The sequence below is a fragment of the Tetrao urogallus genome (genome assembly GCF_951394365.1).
Source record: "Tetrao urogallus genome assembly, chromosome: 1".
NCBI lineage: Eukaryota > Metazoa > Chordata > Aves > Galliformes > Phasianidae > Tetrao > Tetrao urogallus.
In genome coordinates this window covers 16,630,256-16,650,708 of record NC_136813.1, presented here as the reverse complement: position 1 = coordinate 16,650,708, position 20,453 = coordinate 16,630,256, and the positions used below count along the sequence as shown (strand labels likewise).

The following is a 20,453-nucleotide window of genomic DNA, read 5'->3' as shown; positions in this document are numbered from 1 at the left end:
TGGCTCTGGTGCAGGACAAACGGATGAGGCTGGGCACGGCAGTAAAGAGGTAAAACCAATTACATGGCAAGTGGAATTAATTACTAGAATAAAAGTGTGAAGTAACCGCAGGGCATCTGCTGCAGTGTTTCACTGCCTCTATGGGCGGTTAATGGCCACTGTCAGCTGAGCATCTTGGCGCCTTACCCAGCACATCATAAAGCACCACGCTCACCATAGGTTTGATACATCTCCGCTTCCTTCCAGCTGAATCTCCAGGTCCCACAGTTTTGTAAAGTTACCCTTCCTCCAAGGGCCAGGTACCAGAAATGCCTGTGCTCTAGCAAAATCCTTTCTTCAAATCTTTCGCAAGTGAGAGATGAACACTGGCTCCAAGCCCAGCGCTGCCTGAGCGCCCAAGCCGCAGGTTTGGTTGACAGTTCCCAAATGAGGCACTGCCTACCAGAACCATAGGATGGGGCTTCTCCTTCTCTCCAGATACAGAAATATACAGGAGGGTGCCGACAATTTGTCATTACTTCAGGCCTGGAGGGAGACAAGCGTTATTTGAGTTCATTCCTGGGAGCACATTTAGCTGGCTGTTGCTCTGACTGTCAGCTTCAGTCTGCAAACACTTGACCCAAATCCAGTGACGGAAGGAAAAAGCCTTCAGATCGTCCTCACAGCCTGCGTCCTGTCCTTCCAAAACAAACAGACCGCTATGTTTTAGCTTAGCAAAAACATTGAAATAAATTGTTTGATACAAGTCACAGAGCTATTTCAGAAGTGAAAGCTGCAGTATTCCTGCCAGAGCACACTGCCTGTGCACACCAACACACACAGCCCAGCCAGCCCTGCTGCTCCCCTCACAGGGAGCCTCCAGGTGACTTCGGAAGATCCCCAAGGAGGAGACCCCACAGCCTCCGTGCAGCCTGTGCCAGTGCTCCATCACCTACACAGCACAGCAGTGCTCCTGGTGTTCAGAGGAAACCTCCTGTGTGCCACTTGGCACCCAGTGCCTCCTGTCTGGCACTGGGCATCACTGAGCAGAGCCTGGCTCTGTGCTCTCTGCACCCTCCCTTCAATTTTCTATGGGCACTGATGGGATCCTCCTGAGCCTCCTCTTCTCCAGGCTGGCCAGTCCATGATACTACTTAATTCTGGTAGGCTGGTTCATAATGTTTTTCTGTTAAGTACTGAAGACGTCCTAAAGTGACCCTATGTTACAGGTTCTGAAAAATCTTGAGCATTACATTGCTTTCCAAAATGTCAAAAAGACCAATAAAAATGAGTTGTTTGGCCAGAGGTGGCTGAGCAGCTGCATAAACTTTGAGTATCTGTTAAATTTGTTGAGTAAAATTTTTGGATGAAGTTGATTTTATTGAAATTGTGTGCTTTCACAAACATCATACATAATTTGCTGCTTAGTTATTGGATTTTTTCAAATGAAATCTCAAAGGAATCTAAGATCAGAGGGCTGGAGCAACTCTCCTGCAGACTGCCTGAGGGATTTGGGTTTGTTCACCTTGGAGAAGGGGGACATCGCTGCAGCCTTCCAGTACTGAAAGGAGGCTTACAAGAAGGAGGAGACCAACTTCTTTACACAGGCAGATAAAGAGAACAATTTTTAACAAAAAGAGGGGAGATTTAGGTTAGATATTAGGAGAAAAGAAGCTGTGGGTGCCCCATCCCTGAAGGTGCTCAAGGCCAAGTTGGATGGGGTCCTGGGCAGCTCCAGCTGGTGGGGGCAGTCCTACCCAGAACAGGGGATTGGAACTGGATGGACTTCAATGTCCCTTCCAACCCAAACCATTCTGTGAGTCTATGATCATTAGGAAGAAAACCCTGCTGAAGGAAGGAAAACCAAAGCAGCCAGGGCCTCAGCTCTCCCCGGAGCCTGCAGGCTGTGGGGCACCAGGAGGCAGCAGCTGACCCTGCAGACATTTCCTGCCATGAGTCTGGAAACACCAGAACCATCAACCCTGTCCTGTAACTGGACAGCATCAGGGTGAGCAGCCACAGGCTCATCCCCAAGAACACAAAGGAGGAGAGGCACAGTGACACGAAGGAAAACCCTGGGGACCTCACAGACACAGTGCATGTACATACCTACCTATGGTGGCTGTAGGAGCCCAAGCTGACACCATGGTACCAGCCTGCACAGAAAGCACAGACACAGCTGCTTTGACACAGCCCCAGGATTGTAACCCCTTATAGCTCAGTCCTACTTACCACCTGGGGTCAGCCATCAGAATTTCAGACCTGTTTTCCAAGACACAGATACTCTAAAATTAGAGTCAGACATGGGAAGGAAAACCTTGGCTATTCCAAGCATGCTGAAAACATTTTTTATCCCTCTTCTTTTTTTTCCAGAGGTAGGATGCATCCCCATCCTTCTGGGCTTGAGGAACAAGGAGTGATTGCACACTGGCAGTATTGCTGATTGCACACGGGCAGCATCAGAGAACACTCAGCCTTCCTGCTCCTGGGCCAAGGTCAAGAGAGCTTCAGAGGTGTGGAAGAGGTCCTGGAGATGCTGCTCAGCACACAATGAGGCCATAGCTTTGGCAAAGCATGTGCCCCAGTTGCAAAGGCTAAGGCACTGCTGGCCAGAAATTACTTTTAACAAGACCTTTGTAAAATGGTTCACATGAAAACATTTAAGTTCATAAAAAAGGAGGCAGCCACTAGGCCGGAAAACAAACCTCCTATTTCTTTTACTGCCCAGGATCTCACACACAGGCACACCTCACACACACTAGCAGTGCAGTGGGGAGGAAGGGAGCTCCATTCCAGCCCGCAGGGGCACAGGGATGTACGCGTCCATGCAGACAGACAACAGCCCCTTTCCATGTCTTCATGCAATGCAGAAAATCCCCATTCCCTTTTTGTGTATTTTCAGATCATTTGAGGAAAAATTATGAGTCATCTACAGCAGCTGCAGCCGCTTCCTAATGTTTTCTGCTGCTTGATATTCATTACTCAGCTCGAGTTTCTCTTCTCCCCTCTCCTCCCTTGAAGATCCATCCTGGATGAGGATTTTTTGGTCTATCCCATTTTCAAATACCACACTGCCTTTTATGCAAGCAAAACAAATCTAGGCTGTAGTGACTCTTCTTGTCCTTACCCATTCACTGTAGCTTTTCCATACCCTTTCATTCAGTTTGCCTCTGATGTGGATGGGAAATAAGTGGATAAAGCTACCTTAAATCTTTCAGAGCCCCATAACAGAAGTGGTGGACTTAAGAGTTTTTCCTACTAAGAAATTAAACTACCTGGAGAATTTGCTTTTTCCTTCCATGGTAACCTCCCCTGGCAGGACCAGATGCCAACCTGAGAAACCGCGAGGCACCTCCTTCCTTCCCTTCCATATATCCTCCAAACACCAACAAAACAGAATTTCACAAGCACACAACATGTGACGTAAATGGGGAAGGGACTGCTGGCCCCTGCAGACAGCTTCCCTGTCCAGAAGAGAAGCTAGCAGGAGTCTCACCCAACTGCGCTTTAAGGGCCTGGAGGGATGCTGCCCAGAGCCCCAGACATCACCCAGAAGAGCAGAAGAGGTTACCAGACCTTTGCTTTTGGCCTGGCTTGCTAAAGATGCAAGCAAACCCAAAGGGCCCTCCTAGCCTCAGAAACCACACTGAAGTTGTGCAGGTCAGAAGGCAGTTCTCTCCCATTGCTACAGAGTCAAAAATCTGTTTCTGCCCCCCCACGTGTTGCAAACTAAAGCTTAGAAGAAGAAAATCAGTTCTTACTTTCTCCTTAATTTTGAGAAGACAGGAGGGACCCACTGACTTCATGTTTTAACAGAAAAAGTAAGTGCATTTAGAGAACCAGTTACCTGTAATTTTTCATCATACGTGGAAGTAAACAAAAACCATCTTTAACTAGTCTGGATGCTTTGTGCGATTAAGCAATAATCCATGTGTACATTTGACTACGCACTAACTGAGGTTTCACCTTATACCCAGAATCACATCCCAAGGGAGCACAGATCAATACAAACAAGGTGTGTCAGAAAGTGGTATAAAATAAGATTTATTTGCAAATCACTTTGACAAGAAGGAAACAAGTATATCTGAGATGTGCGTGTTGGGGATCGCAAACCCATTCTTTTGTCTTCTGAGATTTCTATTTATACGAACCATGGAATACTTCCAGAGTTCAAATGAAGCTTCGAAGGTTTGTTTTGTGCGTGTCTTGTCCTGCTGTTCCTTCCATTGGCACAGTTATAGGAGACTCAAACTCTTTGTAACAAGAAGCAGCATATGTAAACCAAGGTTGTTCTCTTGTATTTGAAGGAAAACTTAGACAAGAGCCTTTTCACATTTGTTCAGGACAGTGTTAAGCACTTCAGGATTCCCTCCAGGAGAAGTGCCTGGTGCTGTAATAACACAGAGAGCCCCACAAACACACTCCACCCTGAAATGGCACATCTACTGAAACTTCAGATTCTTCCTCATGTAAGACACAGCACATCTGGTTACGATCTGACTTCTCACTCTTGGAAGCTAAGGAGCTGCATCTCATGTAAAAATTATAAAAGCTTAATACTTAATAAGAACTGCAGTGTATAAATGAAACTGTGATAAAGGCAACACAAACGTGAGCTCGTGCTATTGTGGAAGGGTAACCTCTAAATTACAGGTGCTCATAGCAGTTACAAAGGAAGACAGCGGTACCTTCAGAACACTTCTCCAATGTCATTCTCTCCAGCTTTCAAAAAACCAGGAAATTTCAACTCTGAAGCTGCACTTGTAATTAGACGAGATACAAAGCAAATTTCCAACTCCCTAATGTTCTCTGAGCAATCCTGCACATTAAGCATACCTTGCTTTAAGTGGAAGTCCAAAGTGAGCATCACAAAACAAAGGAACACCCGCTGAGAGAGGAAATCAAGGACCCCAAACTGGATCCATTTTTTCCAATACAGCTCTAGAAAATATTTATTTTTCTAACAGGGACTTTCTGCCCTAACCCCCTCCCCCCCCCCAATGAAGTTCAAAATAATTTCAATACTCAACACTGGAAAAATAGTAGTTGGTGGGTTTTTTTTTTCCTCTCTGTAAATACAATAATGCAGGTAAAGATGCCTAGGCATCATTGTCACCAGTTCAAACAAAGCATTAATGAATGCATTAAATCATTCAAATGTAAATAAACGTTACATACATTAAAATATGCCCCAAATCTTAGAAGAGTGTTGTAACAGCAATAACTACTGTATTAGTGACAACCATTGCAGTTAGTTATTTTGACAACAGAGCAGGTAAACCAATATACCTCTTAGACACATTATTTCATTTTAGCCTACTTTAGAACAACTGAAATAAGACCCAACTGAACTTTCTCAGACATTAATCTCCATTATAATCCACCATCGGTGTCCCACCAGCCCTTCTAAGAAATCTAGTGCATCTTCATGGGAAAAATATACTTCAGAACAAATTTTCTGTTGACAAACCATGCTCTTTTCAATCTCAATTTGGATATCCAACTTCAGAGAATGGCAAGAGTTTGCGTTTAGTTCCTGTTGAACAGCTCCAAGCCTTTACTGGAAGCCACGTCAATCTCCACAGTTGCGGCGTGCTGCGAAAACCAAGCTGCATGTGCCCACGTTCTGCACTGGCCCCTCGTTTTTATGGTTTTAACAGTATTTTTGTGAGATGGGATTTGCCACATCTCTAGTAAGTTTCATAAATTTGGGACACAACTACCCTGAAAATCCACTACTTGCAAAGGAAGTATCATACTCACTAAGAAAGCAGATTAGTTCTGAGCATATATCTTTAAAAGCAACACTTGAAAAAGACCTGCAGCCTCACAAGTCCTGCTAACAGATCTAGGCCTGACACCTAGCAATGCCCAGGGGTTTTGCAAGTCTTGTAGAAGTGATTCAGTTTTCAGTCATCAACAAAGGTTTTGGCAGAGTAAAATTATATGAAATCTGTAATACACTTGTTAGCATTTATAGTCCAATGATCAGTTAGAAGTATTATTGCATCTGAAGCGTAAAAATATAGGAGGTTCTGTAAAGAAAAATTAAAATAGCATTAATCTAGTACAGATAGTCATATAAAATAACTCACAATTATGTAAGTTTCCATATTTAATTACACATTTAAAAATAAGTTATAAAAATAATCAAGCTTCTTCAAAACTCCTATGATGCTTTCTTTTAGGAGTTTTTACTCAAATCTACTGATTGTCTAGCATCAGCAACAGCTTCTGGTACTCGAACAGTCATATTATCCATTGACTTCTTCAAGCAGATCTGGCAGCCTAAACGTGATCTGTAAGAAATAACACTGTTTTTAGTTCTAGCCAACCACACACCTACCAGTATTTACAGCCCTGCTTCCCCAACATTCAGCCAGCCCAAACACTTTATGGTCCAGAAACCAATCCCCTACTACTGCATGGTCATAACCAAGACCAGCAGTGAACTGCTTGCATGAACACAAATATACATGATATCAATCATGGTCACAGATTTACATCCTTAACTTGGGATATTTATGTTGGGAAGTTTAACCTGAGTGCTTCTCACTGCTGTACAGACAGTGACCCTCCCATTCCCAATGACTCACTCATAGTTCAGCCAAAGGTAGGCAGACACTTGATCTGCCACGGAACACTCAGCATCCCTGAAGAGACCGAGACACTCAGATGGAAAGCTTCAGTAAAAGCAGAGACTGACTCACCTGCAGTCTTAAGACAGCTCAAGAAAACAGAGCACACGTTTCTACAGCTCACCTGACAGCTTGGGCTAGTTTAACTTCTACAGCTTCCCAACAAGCTAGAGCCTGAGAAGAGATTAGGAACTTCTTCCATTTGTGTCATTTGTATCTTTCTAAAAGTTCACACCCAAGTCAAACATTTTTGATTTTTACAAAATTTCTACCTGAAGTTCTACATTTTTCCTTAAATATTTACAGGACAAAATATCCAATTACCTCCTCCTAACATGGTTAGTGCTTAGGCAGGTATCTAAGAAAATGTATCTTCCCATGACTTAAATTCACAAAAAAAACCTCTGTGGTAAGGTAATGGAACCGCATGGGACACAACTAGATTTATTATCATGCACAAATTACAGCTTCAGCAACTTCTAAAGTCTAAAATTTTGTCTCTTCACAATTCTCTCACTGCAAGCTTAGCACAACAGTTGCCAGAAATTACACACATTAAAGAAGCCTACCAACTTTTTAGCAGTTCATAAACAAAGAAGCAAACTACAGCTGAGGATAACTGGATTTTTTTAAATGAGAAAGTGGATGATGGTACTCCATGAAAAAAACAGGAATATATTCTGAAAAGCATCTTTATTGACCCTAAAAATTCACCCACCCAATCAAAACATGTTCACAGAAATAAGTGATTGAACACAGCTTGTGTATTGGATAAGACAGACTTAAACAGCTTCTTCAAATCTCAATCTCAAAAATCTTTTAATCTCAGTAGTCACTACTGAATTAATCCTCTCTCCCATTTTTGTTTCTTCAGCCTAGCAAGGCGCAGCATCTTTCTCCACTGTTTTAACATCAGAGTCCAAGGCTAACTTCCCTGCTTTTTCAAGGAATTCAGTTAATTCAAAGTTAATTCAACCTATACACCTTGGTATTTAAGTAGGAAGTCAGTGCTGCACAAGTATAAAGGCTGATAGTTAATCAGTATTTAGGCACAGCAGTTTTTTCTGGTTGGGTTTTGTTTGTTGCTGTGGTTTTTTCATCTATTTTTACCTCAAATTAAAGATGTCCCTCTCCTTTTTTTTTTTTTTTTTTTTTTTTTTTTTTTTTTAAATATCAAACTTTAAAGAGACATTCCTGGAAAGACACTAGCTAGCTGACAGCCCATTTCAAGTATGTAAAGCCACCACTGTTCCACCTGCCTCTCCATCATTATGGAGTGCATGAAGACAAGCATACACAGCAGGTCCAGGGAGGTGATCCTTCCCCACTATACTCTCCCCTGATGGGACCACAGCTAGAGTACTGTGTCCAGTTCTGGGCTTCCCAGTTCAAGAATGATTGGGAACCCTAGAGAGAGAACAGCAGAGGGCCACAAACATAATTAAGGCCTGCAGCATCCTCTAAGGAAGAGCTGAGATCTGGACTGTTCGGCCTGGAGAAGAGAAGATAGAAGGGATTTTATCAATGCTCATAAATATCTACAGGACAGGAGTCAAGTGGACAGGCTGTTCTATTTTCATTGCTGCTCAACCCCAGGACAAGGGGCAACAGGCACGAACAGGAGCACAGGAAGTTCTGTAAAACATGAGGAAGAACTTCTTTAGCAGAAGGCTGACAGAGCACTGAAACAGGCTTCCCAAAGACATCGTGGTGTCTCCTCTGCGGATATCTAAAACCCTTCCAGACATTTTCCTGTGTCATCTCCAGTAGGAAACATGCTTTGGCAGGGGGTTTGACTAGGTGATCTCCAGAGGTCCCTTCCAGCCCCTATGATTTTGTGATCTAATCAACATCAAATTTTGTTCCCATCAATCAATTGGAGAAGATTCTCCAAGGTGCAATCAGGGTTGATTTTTTTCCCTTACACAGTAACACAGTACTACATACAAACTTCGTCATCTTTGTGTTCACCTTATTATTTCCCAGATATGGTCAACGCATAAAATCTAGCACAGATGAACTTCAGATCCCACTTGACCACCTACATTTGTAAGACACTCATGTCCTTCTATCCTGTTGAAAAACAGCTCTTTTTGACCAACCATTGATCCTCTGCAGGGCCCCTGCTCTTACCCTGCAGCAATGCAGTACTCAGTAAAGGACTTGGAAGCCAAGTCACTTCTCTGTGATTCATTTCAGAACTCCGATATCTGTTACTTCTGTCTATAAAGCTCTGTTGAATTGTTTCCTTACCACTATTCAGCAAAAGCTATAAAAAGCAACAGGCAATAGACACAGGCCTAATACATCCAGTATGGAACTGGACTGACTGCCCTCTATAGCCAATAACGTTATTTTAATAGCCTGCTACCTTCCATTCCTATCGCTTGGAAGCCACTCTAAGTTAACTAATTAAACCTGACAGAGAGTAGCTCAGCAATGTCATACTGAGTTCCTTTAGAGCTCCTGAGTGAATACTACCTACCCTTTCTATGTGTTACTACTGATTTATTTGTAGTACTGCTTCTTCCATGGACACCTAAGAGAGATCTTCCAGGAAATCCCATGCCAAGAAAGCTTCCAGTGCATGGAGATCCTGTAACATCTCCAGAGCAAACAATGCAAAAAATGTTTGCTGTTACATCATCTCTTTGTATTCTAAGTGCAGCTCCTGCATCATCTATTAGATCCTCGTACAGATGACCTTTTTGCTTCTGATAAGAACAAACAGCTTGTTGAAAAGTAGAAAGGTATTTGTTTGGTTTTTATCTTGGTATTTTTTAAACATTCAATTTGTCAGGGTTTGCTTTCTTCCCCTCTCATTTTCCTATGTTGAATAACCCCTATTATTCTGAAGTTGTTCAAAACAAGTTTGTTTTAGCCTTTCTAATCAGTCCCTCATTTAAGAGGTATTAGTACTCACAACAGCTGCTAGTTGAAACTTTCCAATTCCAGAGTCACTGACAAGAAATAACTTTTATCCTTAAACTTCCTGCAATGCTCTGCCCCATCGCCGTTACAAAGCTTTGCACTAGCATGACACCAGGCAACCTGTAGTAAACATAAGGATCACTCCAGCATTCTCCTTCAGAAAACTGTCCTTTCACACATGAAAGATTTCTGGCCGCAGGAATAACACGATGATAGGAAAAACCAACAAAACACCGAAGTCTTCAGAAGGTCTGAAACTTATTTTCTCTCAAAATTCTTCAGACTAAACTAATATTTAAACAGAGAACTCTGGCTTTCTACTGCTTTTCAGTTGTTCAATTAAAAAAAACAAACTTGTTTTAAGCCTTTAATTAAAAGACAGACAGAGTAAAATAGAAGCTGAAACAGGTTTCTCAGCTTGACTTCTTTGCCTTCTCAATCTCCTAAAAAGATAACACTTGGCTGAAATGAGGAAAAAGATTGTACTGTCATGCAGAAAAGATCTGTACAAGATTCCAGTGTCATTGGAAAAAGAAGATAAAAGGCTTAATTCAAAATAATTCCTTGCAGAGACACTGAAAAATAAATACTATACAGACCAGGTATAAGGTCCTCTGAAATCACTGGAAAGACTTGCAGAAACTTCAGCAAGCAGTTCCTTTGAAACCTGAAGGAAAAAGCTAATAAACCTCACTCAGCACAACTGCTTACACCTCATGTGGGCTATGTTCTCTGAGACAGGCTATGTGCAGCCCACTAGGAACAGTGGTCCAGCCTGCTAGGAACAGATGTGTGAAATGAAATGCTCCGAGATGAGAACGTGACGTCTGTGTTATGCATGTGACAGTGGGGGGGGGATGAAGAACAGAGGGGTCCTTCAAACTTGTGCTAGTCTAGTTGTAGGCACTGAAGTGCCCATTCAGAATTGGAGCACACTGGGCTTAGTTTCACCCAAGTGATATCTGGGTTATATGTTTGAGAAACACTCTGACATGAGTAGGGACACAGCTGTGTGGAACACTTCAGCCTGGAGAAAAGAAGGCTCAAGGGAGATCTCATCAGCAGATACAAATGCCTGAGAAGCTGTGGAGTCTCCTCTTCTGAGATATTCAAAAGCCTCCTGGACATGGTCCTGGGCACCCTACTCTGGGTAGCCCTGCTTGAGCAGGGGCTGGACCAGAGGAGCCCAAAGATGGCTTCCAAGTTTAACTATTCTATGGTTCTGTGAAAGAAGGTCTGATACAAACTAAAATACCAGTGTAAACACATCCATAAAATAAACTAAGTGCTGGTTGATGGGATCAGAAAACAGAAGGGAAAGAAGAAGGAAGTTCACAAACAGGACTGCAGTAGCAAAGTTTTTGGTGAAGAAACTGGGATTTTGATCATACCTCAGTACCTGACACTCCTACGTCAGACAACTATGAAGAGCCATTGTTCAGGTTCACAAAAATGGACAGCATTCTCATCAACATTTCATCAGCAGTACCAACATTAGTATGAACTCAAAATTTCAACTTGCCAGTCCTATCCACGTAACAGAATGCAGCTATTCACTACAAGCTCACTAAAGCACTTTAAGAACACTGGACTGCTCCACTTGCAAACCCTCCTTTCCATTTAGTGACATAGCAAAGCATTACGTTGCCTTACGTTTCTGTGAGACCATACGCCAGGTCTAGCATGTCCATCTCTTCATCAGTAATTGCATCTAGTTTCTCAAATATGTGGTCTTCAAAGATTAAATGACAAGTTGAACAGGCTAATGTTCCTTCACATGCACCTAAAGAGAACAGCAAGTTAACAGAAAACTCCAAATAACTGAACTTCACAACAATGCTTTAATAGAGAACATGTTTATGCTAACATAATAGCAGTGTCACTCGTCATCAGACTGCACAGTAAGAACTGCACAGAAAGCACTGTGCTGCTACACTTCACAATGGGATCAGCAGCACATATTCAAACCAAGCACGATACTGTACTGCATGATTCAGTTTTGAAAATATGTCTTTACGTACACAAAAATACATGTGGAAAACTTTAAAGAACTGTAAAGTGCTTAATGTAGAAGCTGCCACATCAACAATCTGTGCATTCTAACACTGGGGAAAATAGTAATAAATAAGTTAAAAAGAAAAGAAAAATCACACCAAGTGACTGTTTGAGCAGTGGGAGGTCTTACTGCAACTGCAAGGCAGCAGCAAACTATTCAAAGGCACCTGAATTGTACAATAGTTCACTTTCTATGCACACATTTCTACCATTACTGCACGTAGGATGCCCCCTAGTGATATAAGTAAACACATAACACCTGCATTTTACATTTTTCTTCATCATCTGTCCCCCCTCTAAAATGAGCATACATTTCCACATTATTTCCAATGCATTATTTCTCTGCTCTAGTATGATGCTTCATTACCAAATTATTATTGAAGTTAATACAGTATGTTGTAAATTAAAGTTTAGTAAAGTATCTCAAATGTTAATTTTGGACATTATTTATAGTCTGTTGACAACATTATCCTTTTTACTCCACCTTACTGTTACATGTTTTAACATGGCTGATATTAACATGAAATGAGAGGACCTTAAACTGTAGACTAAAGAGTAGCCATAAGCCTATACAATAGATTCATATAATAATAAATGAAGGTAGCTATGTCAATGTGTTGTGCATTTTTTAGTTTATTCTTCAAATGTATACAACCCATAACAATATTCCTTAGAATCTTAAAGATTCATTACTAGCAATGGCATGTATTCATACTTAAATAAAACACAGGTCACATTTCAAGCTGTGCTGAACTAGCATACTTTGTCCCCACTCTGGAATTGCTCTGTGCTATATATTCATTCATGAAAACTGTAATCCCACTTTCTGCTTTACTTGTATTGTTATTTCTTAAACATATGCTCTGAAAGTTTGCTTTGTATAGTCAGAAGCCTGTAACCACTACAGAACTTAGGGCCACAAAGATGGTGAGGGGCCTGGAGCATCTCTGCTATGAAGAAAGGCTGAGTGAACTGGGTCTGTTCAGCCTTGAGAAAAAGAAGACTGAGAGGGGACCTGATCCAGGTCTATAAATATCTGAGGTGTGGAGGACAGAGTGGTGAGGCCAGACTCTTTTCAGCAGTGAGTGGAGACAGGACAAGGGGGAACGGCCGGAAACTGCAGCATAGGAAGTTCCGCACAAACATGCGCAAGAACTTCTTTACAGTGAGGTGACGGAGCACTGGAACAGGCTGCCCAGGGAGGTGGTGGAGTCTCCTTCTCTGGCGATGTTCAAGACCTGCCTGGATGCCTACCTGTGTGACCTGCTGTAGGGAACCTGCTTTGGCAGGGGGGTTGGACTCGATGATCTCTGGAGGTCCCTTCCAACCCCTACGATTCTGTGATTCTGTGAATTAACTGAGGAAAGTTCAAAGTTTGGAGGAAAAGGAGGTAAGCTTCCTTCTGTTTTGATTTTAAACAGAACTTGTACTGAGTTAGAATATCCCTAACACATTGGTCTCCTTTACCTCACCTCTTCTGTAAGAAGTGTTTGCTCTTCTTTGCAAACTGACATACCTGGCTGCTTCTTTCATTGGTCATTCAAGTACTACAGCGACATGTCTTACAAAAAGCCAAATAATAAATTCAAATCACACGACAACAGGGAAGTAACTCAACACTGTCAGAAATACACCATTTTTTGTGTGGCCTTCAGAAGCTTTCAGCTCAGAAATCTCACAGGTGGCATCTCTCATCTTCACAGAGAAATTGTCCACACAGACAGAGATCAGGTTAGGAAAGTTAAAGCCCTGATAAAATTGAGTGCGGCCAGAGACACGGAGAGCAACAAGAAAAGCTTCTTTAAGCACTGCTAGCAATACAATGAAGGCTAAGGAAAACATGAGCCCCCTCTGGAAGGAAACAAGAGCTGATTATGTGAGATATGCAGAAGGCTGAAGTTGTCAAACTTACTTGCTTCAGCCTTAATCAGCAACTGCTCTAGCCACACTAAGTCACAGAGGGCAAAGGGACTGGGAGGATGAAGAACTGCCCGCTGTAGGAAGAGATCAGACTCGAGGCATCTAAGGACCCTGAACACGCACACAAGTCCACGGGATCTGACGAGATGCATCTGAGCATTCCAAAAGAACTGGCAGATGAAGTCGCGAAGCCACTATCCATCGTATTTGTGAAGCTGTAGCAGTTCAGTGAAGTTCCTACAGACTGGAAAAGGAGAAATATAACCCTTATTTTTTAAAAAGTAAAAAAAGGAAGGCCCAGTGAACTACAGGCCAGTCACTCTCACCTCTGTGACTGTCAAGATCACAGAGCAGATCCTCATGGAAACTATGCTAACGCACATAGAAAATAGGGAGGTGACTGGTGACAGCCAATATGATTTCATTAAGGGCAAATCGTGCCTGGAAAATCTGGTGACCATCTGTGACATAACAGTGTTGGAGGATAAGGGAAGAGTCATCTACTTGGACTTGTACAAAGCATTTGAAACTGCTCCACACAGCATTCTTGTCTCTGCACTGGAGACATGGATCTGACAGATGGACCACTGAGTGGATAAAGAATTGGCTGGATGGTCACACTCAGAGTTGTGGTCGTGCCTAGGTACAGATCAATGACAAGTGGTGTCCCTTGAGGCACTGACAAAATTTAACGTTTTTGTCAATGACATAAACAGTGAGATTGACTGCAACTTCAAAAAGCCTGCAGACAACACTCAGCTGAGTGGTATGATCAGGATACAGCAGAGGGAATGAATACATCCAGAGGGACTTGGACAGTCTGGAGAAGTGGGCCTGTGCAAATCTTATGAAGTTCAATAAGGCCACGTGTAAGGTCCTGCACCCAGGTTGGGGCAATTCCAAGCACAAATACAGGCTGGGTGGAAAATGAATTGAGAGCAGCTATGAAGTGAAGGACTTGGGAAGGGGGAGGGTGGAAGGAGAAGGAAGACGATGAAAAACTCAATATAAGCTGGCAACATGCCACTTGCAGGCCAAAAAGCCAACTGTAACCTGGACAGCAGGGTAAGGGAAATTATTGTTCTCATGCACTTTACTCTTGTAAGATCCCAACCTGCAGCACTGCATTCAGCTTTGGGGGCACCCATGTAAGAAGGACATGGAGCTGTTGGAGCAGAACCAGAGGAGGCCATGAGGATGATCAGAGGGCTGGAGCACCTCTCCTGTGAAGACATGCTGAGAGAATTGGGCTTGTTGAGCCTGGCAAAGAGAATGCTCCAGGGAGAACTTACAGTAGCCTTCTAATACCTAAAGAAAGGTACCTACAGGAAAGCTGGAGAGGGACGCTTTATCAGGGAGTGTAAGTTATAGGACAAAGGGTAATGCTAAGTTTAGATTTGATGCTACGACAAAATTATTTACACAGATGGCATAAGATACTGGAGCAGGCTGCCCAGAGATGTAGTGGCTGCTCCATCCCTGGAAGTGTTCCAAGGCCAGGCTGGATGGGGCTTTGGGCAATCTGGTCTAGTGAGAGATGTCCTTGCCCATGGCAGAGGGTGGAACTGGAGGGTCTTCAAGGTCTGTTTCAAGCTAAACCATTCTACTATTTTTCAGATTCCTCCCTGACACCATTCTGTCACCATTATCCTCCTTTAATTCCTTCAAGCAAGGCTCACACCAACTTTTAAGAACTAGATCCAAAATATTCTATGCACCCACAGGGAAAAAAAAAAAAAAAGTATTTTATTTGGTCTCTTTTCCACACCTAGGTTTTACAAATACATTCATAAATATTTATGAACAAACTGGTAAGAGATCCTAATTTCCAGACACTGAATGTAGTATTTAAGGAATCCACTTACCAAAACCATCTATGTCTAGATTATTATCAACAACAACATCCAGCAATGAATCTCCAGGTTTTCCTTTGGCTGTTAGCTTGTCACCATCGCGGTTGATGAAATGAACAGTTATTTTATCTTCTGAGCTGAAAAAGGGCAAAATAAAACCAAAGAAGCAAATGCATTATTTTCCAGACCTTTAAATTTGATTGAATACTGCTACAACACTTTTCAAAGCTGTAACAGGTGCAGGCATTCAGTGGTGACATTAAACACAAAGACATGAAAAACAACACCAAAAACCCCTTCACTTACGTTTTGTCACTAGAAGCCATACAGCATCCTGATGCTTCACCTTTTGCCAAAGGGATTCAAAGCTTTCTTCTAGGCAGACTATTTGTATTTTTGACAAATAAAAGAACTGACTTTAAGTGCTTTGCACTTCTCTGTGAACTCACACTTTGCATTTACAAAATGATCTAGTAGATAACACTAAAAAGAATTAACGAGTTCAGAATTTTCCCATGTATGGTTAGAACTTAAGGCATTTTATTACCTCTAAAATCTAATTCTGTTCTCCTTTCAATAGCAGAAATAGTCCAAATGTATTTGTCTTTTTTGACTGCAGGTTCTCTTAGAATTTCACCTTGTAAATATTTATTCTAGTGAAGTGCATCAAAATCTCAACACAGACACCAAAGAAAAAGTCTCCTGCTTTGCTTTTCAGGCACTTGTGTATACTTAAATTTTTATGCAGAATGTAAGGGAATTATTTTTCTTAAGACTAATGCTTTTGATATGGAAAAACAGGGTTTTTTTGCGTATGTTCCATATGGTTTCCTTTCACATGCAAATTAAAGGAAAGTCATTAATATAATAGCAAATAAAATACAGTTCATTACAATTGACTATGCTCTTTCTCAGGGTGAGTAACACCAGAAAAACTCCTTAGAGAAACAGGGAAGAAACATGCTGAGAGATACAAATAAAAAACTGAAAGCTAATGCAACATCTATACCTCATCGTGAAATCCATGTTTAAGAACTGCTCACTCCATATTACACATGCTCTTTGTAATAACTGCAGGCTTTAGGTGATCTACAACACAGAACACATACAAGCCTGAAAAACCAAGCCACCTCCTAGGAAACTAACTTATAGGGCTGAATATTAAAAAATTAAAAGTGGCCTTACTGAAACATCAGCAAGTCAACCATCCTTGGAACTGGCTAGAAAAGAAAATGCAGTTCTAGCAATTAAAGTTGAAGCTCATTTTGGAAAACAGACATGCTCACTACTCTACACTTAATGCACTTGCACCAGCCATAAGCTCAGTTGGCAGCAGTACCTGCTATCACATCATGATGTGGTGTCCAACTCCTGTCCTGTCACCCCTCAGCCTACTTCGGAAGGCAACTGCAGGTGACTATTAATCATAAATTCATTCCAAAATAATAATCAATAAGGAAGGATCAACCCTCTGGGCCCACATGATTCAAATGAAGCTCACACTATAATGAAATTCAGAAATCTTAGAAGATGCATCTTCACATCATATAATTTGTGTTCTGCAGCCACCTGTGGTATCAGGGCAGCACTTCCAGCAAGCCATTCTGCAAAGGTTTAAGTTACCACTGTGTTCTTCTTTCCACTCCCTTGCTCAGCATTACTACTTCCCACAGCAAAGAGAGGAAACCAGCATCCTTCTCCCAGATACACAAGTGCAAAATTCACTGCCTTCACCAAAAGTCAACTTCACTGACAGGTTTAGATTGCATCCACAAAAGTATAGATTACAATTCTGACAGCTAAAGAAAACCACCAACAACGTTTTGTTTGTTTTGTTTAATTGGTTTTATTTATTTATTTATTTTAGGTTCTTCAAGAAGTCCTTCCAGAGCTCACCGAAACACTCATTTACCAAAACATTTCTGTCAATATGACAAACATGATGCTAGCAGGAGACAGGGATGCAGTTGCATGCATAGACATCTATGCCCATGTAAGTGCTAAATATTTGTTCTATATCTAAAGCACATCCTTTCTTCCCCTACAAAAGAAGGCAGTCACCAGTAACACAGTCCAAATACCAAGATGTCTGACTACAATCCTGTGGGATGACAGGAACCTTCCTAAGAGGCTCCTTAAGAGATCCTCCCCAGGTGGTTTTCACAACACGCATAGGGCTATCTTCCTGGGTGATCACACTTCAGACTGCAGTAACAGCAGTGTCAGATAAACAACGGCTTTCTGGTCCCTCCTTTGTTCCCTCCTCCTCCAGCACTCACAGTGCTCTGCAATGAACTGGGCCAGAAACAGAATGGGCTGAAAACCAGTCTTGGAAGCCTGCGGCCATATGAACAGCAGAACTGGTACAGTCAGATCTACCTGTTACATGACACATCTGGTTAAAAGAAGACGACAGGAATAGCACCCCTCTTTCTGCAGCCACCATCTTACACTGGCTTTAGCCAGCTATGGGGCAGTGCTAGGGCTGGACATGCCCAAGTGAAGCACCGCCTTTAAGTCATCAGCTTTTGTTAAAGGACATTACAAAATTAATCCTTCCTATGAGAATTAATCCACCTGGTTGATCACCGAAACTGAGATTTATTTGTAACAAAGTTTAAGACACTTTGGTCTCCCAGTAGGATCTGTCTTCCTGGTGCTGGAACAGGCTGCCCAGAGAAGCTGTGGATGCCCCGTCCCTGGAGGCGTTCAAGGCCAGGTTGGACGGGGCCCTGAGCAATCTAATCTAGTATTAATTGTAGAGGTTGGTGGCTCTACCCGTGGCAGGGGGCTTGGAGCTTCATGATCCTTGAGGTCCCTTCCAACCTGGGCCATTCTGTGATTCCTGCGATTGCCATCTTAAGTCCCCCTGACACAGACAAAAAGTTCAATTTACAGATCACTGCGGTGTTATAGTACATGAGCCTGACTGTGAAAATGCTTCCAGGAGCGCAAGTACATCACTAGTCAGAGGGTCAGAATGCACACTGGGCAGATCTTTTCAACTGAGAGATTCCACTGAAAGAAAAATCAGACCTACGTGGAACAGTGCTTAGGGTTTATGAATTTCAAGCAACATGGCTTTTGTCTACATGGAGAAAAAAAAAAGCAAGAACAAAAACAACAAGAGCAACAAAACCCCCACCACTTTGTGAACTGCACGTGGAAGATTAACATGAAATAGATGCCAGATCTTACGCAAGCATAAATAGCCTCAGGATTCCCGGAAAGAACCAAACATATTTCATGTGATTTACATAAAGCATAAATATCCCAATTCATGCTTAGATTAACTTCTTTTTTTAAGCTATCTGCTAATAAAATTCATTCCTTCATATGATTGCCACAGTACTATCGACATTATTATCAAGCGTCACTAGGGTACCCCAAATTAAGCATACAGCAAATGAACTGAACAGCAGCAGAGAACTGTTAAGTGATCCATCTCCTCCCATTTGTAACTAGTGCAGAAACTTTGATTTTTGAAGTCTTGGCAACGCTTTAAAAGACCTTTCTATGTTTTGACCTCAAAATAACTGATAGCCTGGGCAAGTCACTGGAGACTTATTTTAGGGCACTGGGCTGGGTCACTCAGAGAAGAGATCTAAGCAGGCATACAGGAGACCTGGATTAAAAAGTTCCTTGCATTCTGTACTAAGAACATTTGCTGGAACAAAATAAGAGCACCTAGAGGAGAGCTTAAAAGTGAACTACTGAAACAACTTCTGTAATTCTAGAGGAGTTGGACTCGATGATTCTTACAGGTCCCTTCCAACTTGGGATTGATTCCAACCACGGTGGTGAGAGCCACCCAGCAGTCCCAGAAACACAGAACCAAAGAATGGCCCGGGTTGGAAGGGACCTCAAGGATCATGAATCTCCAACCCCCCCGCCACAATACAGGGCCACCAACCTCCCCATTAATACCAGAGCTGATTGCCCAGGGCCCCAACCAATCTGGCCTTGAACACCTCCAGGGCCGAGCCCCGGGCTCTCCCCGGCCACCAGGCCCAGAAGGACCACCCGCAACGCAGAGCCCGGCCGAACGCCGAGAAGGAGCGGCGGCAGCGCCTCGGGGCCGACACGGAGCCGACGAGGCCGGGAAACGGCGAGGGCACGGCGGGAAGGTCACGCAGCGCCGCCCGGCGCGACCGCCCCTCGACCCCGGGCGCCCCGCAGCTCTGCGCCGTGCGCGGCCGCCCCCCGAGGAGCCCGCCGAGCCGAGCGGAGCCGAGCCGAGCCGCTTACCTGCGCGCCGTCCGAGCCGAGAGGCTGAGCGGTCGCAACGCTCTCACGGCCGCGGCGCTGCAGCTCGGCCCTGTCCCCACTGCCGGCAAAGCGGAGAGGAACCAGCGGCGGGAGGGGGCGGCGGCGGCCCGGAACAGCAGGCGGGCCGGTACCGGAGCGGCCATGGCGGCGGGCGGGCAGCGCGAGACCTCAGCACCGGCAGCGGGAGGAGTGGGGGCAAAGTCTCGGCGCTTACGCCTCCGGCGCAGGCTGCGGCGACTTTCGTAGCGGTCTACGCCATCCACGTAAGGCACTTCCCGCCCCCTTCTGGTAGCGTCGAGAGGGGACCGCGAGTCGGGAGGAACGGCAGTACGCAAAATGCGCAGCGTAGCGCCGCGTGGCTGCAGGCGGTACGGGAGAGGCGTAGGGCGGCTCGTGTCGGGGGCCGGCCTTCCCGCCTCGTTCCCTCCGGGCTCGCCGCAGGCTGTGACAGATCCCAGCTTCCAAATCCGAGCCCGGGTTCTCCCGGCAGGTTCTCCCATGGAGCTCGACCTGAACTGGTCCCCTCCCCGGTTTGCTCTGTGAGGGACTTCTTGACTCCCCGGGTCCTCGTTGCTATTTCTTCTGAGAGAAGACGAACTTCTAAGACGCAGGCATCAGCATATGGGCAGCAGTGCCCTCAGAGGATTTGTCAGGAGGAGAGCTCAAATATCAGTATGGAAACGTTGAGATTTCCTTGATATTACAGACCACATGTGGCCTTAAGTTGGCGTTCTGCTGTACACGTGTTGGGCTGCACGTTTTGACCAGAACCTAAATCTGGGAGGGGGGGGGGGGGGTAAGAAAGGAG

The 20,453-nt window shown here is 43.7% G+C and overlaps 1 protein-coding gene across 1 annotated transcript; it reads right to left on the bottom strand.

Annotated features, from left to right (window-relative positions):
• Positions 1-6,163: 6,163 nt before the first annotated feature.
• FDX1 (ferredoxin 1) lies at positions 6,164-19,788 on the bottom strand (the record flags this gene model as incomplete). The annotated part of the gene is made up of 4 exons (XM_079537201.1): positions 6,164-6,278; positions 11,202-11,331; positions 15,389-15,513; positions 19,625-19,788. The coding sequence occupies 4 exons, from the start codon at positions 19,786-19,788 to the stop codon at positions 6,164-6,166; spliced, it is 534 nt and encodes a 177-aa protein (XP_079393327.1).
• Between the last annotated feature and the right edge of the window lie 665 nt (positions 19,789-20,453).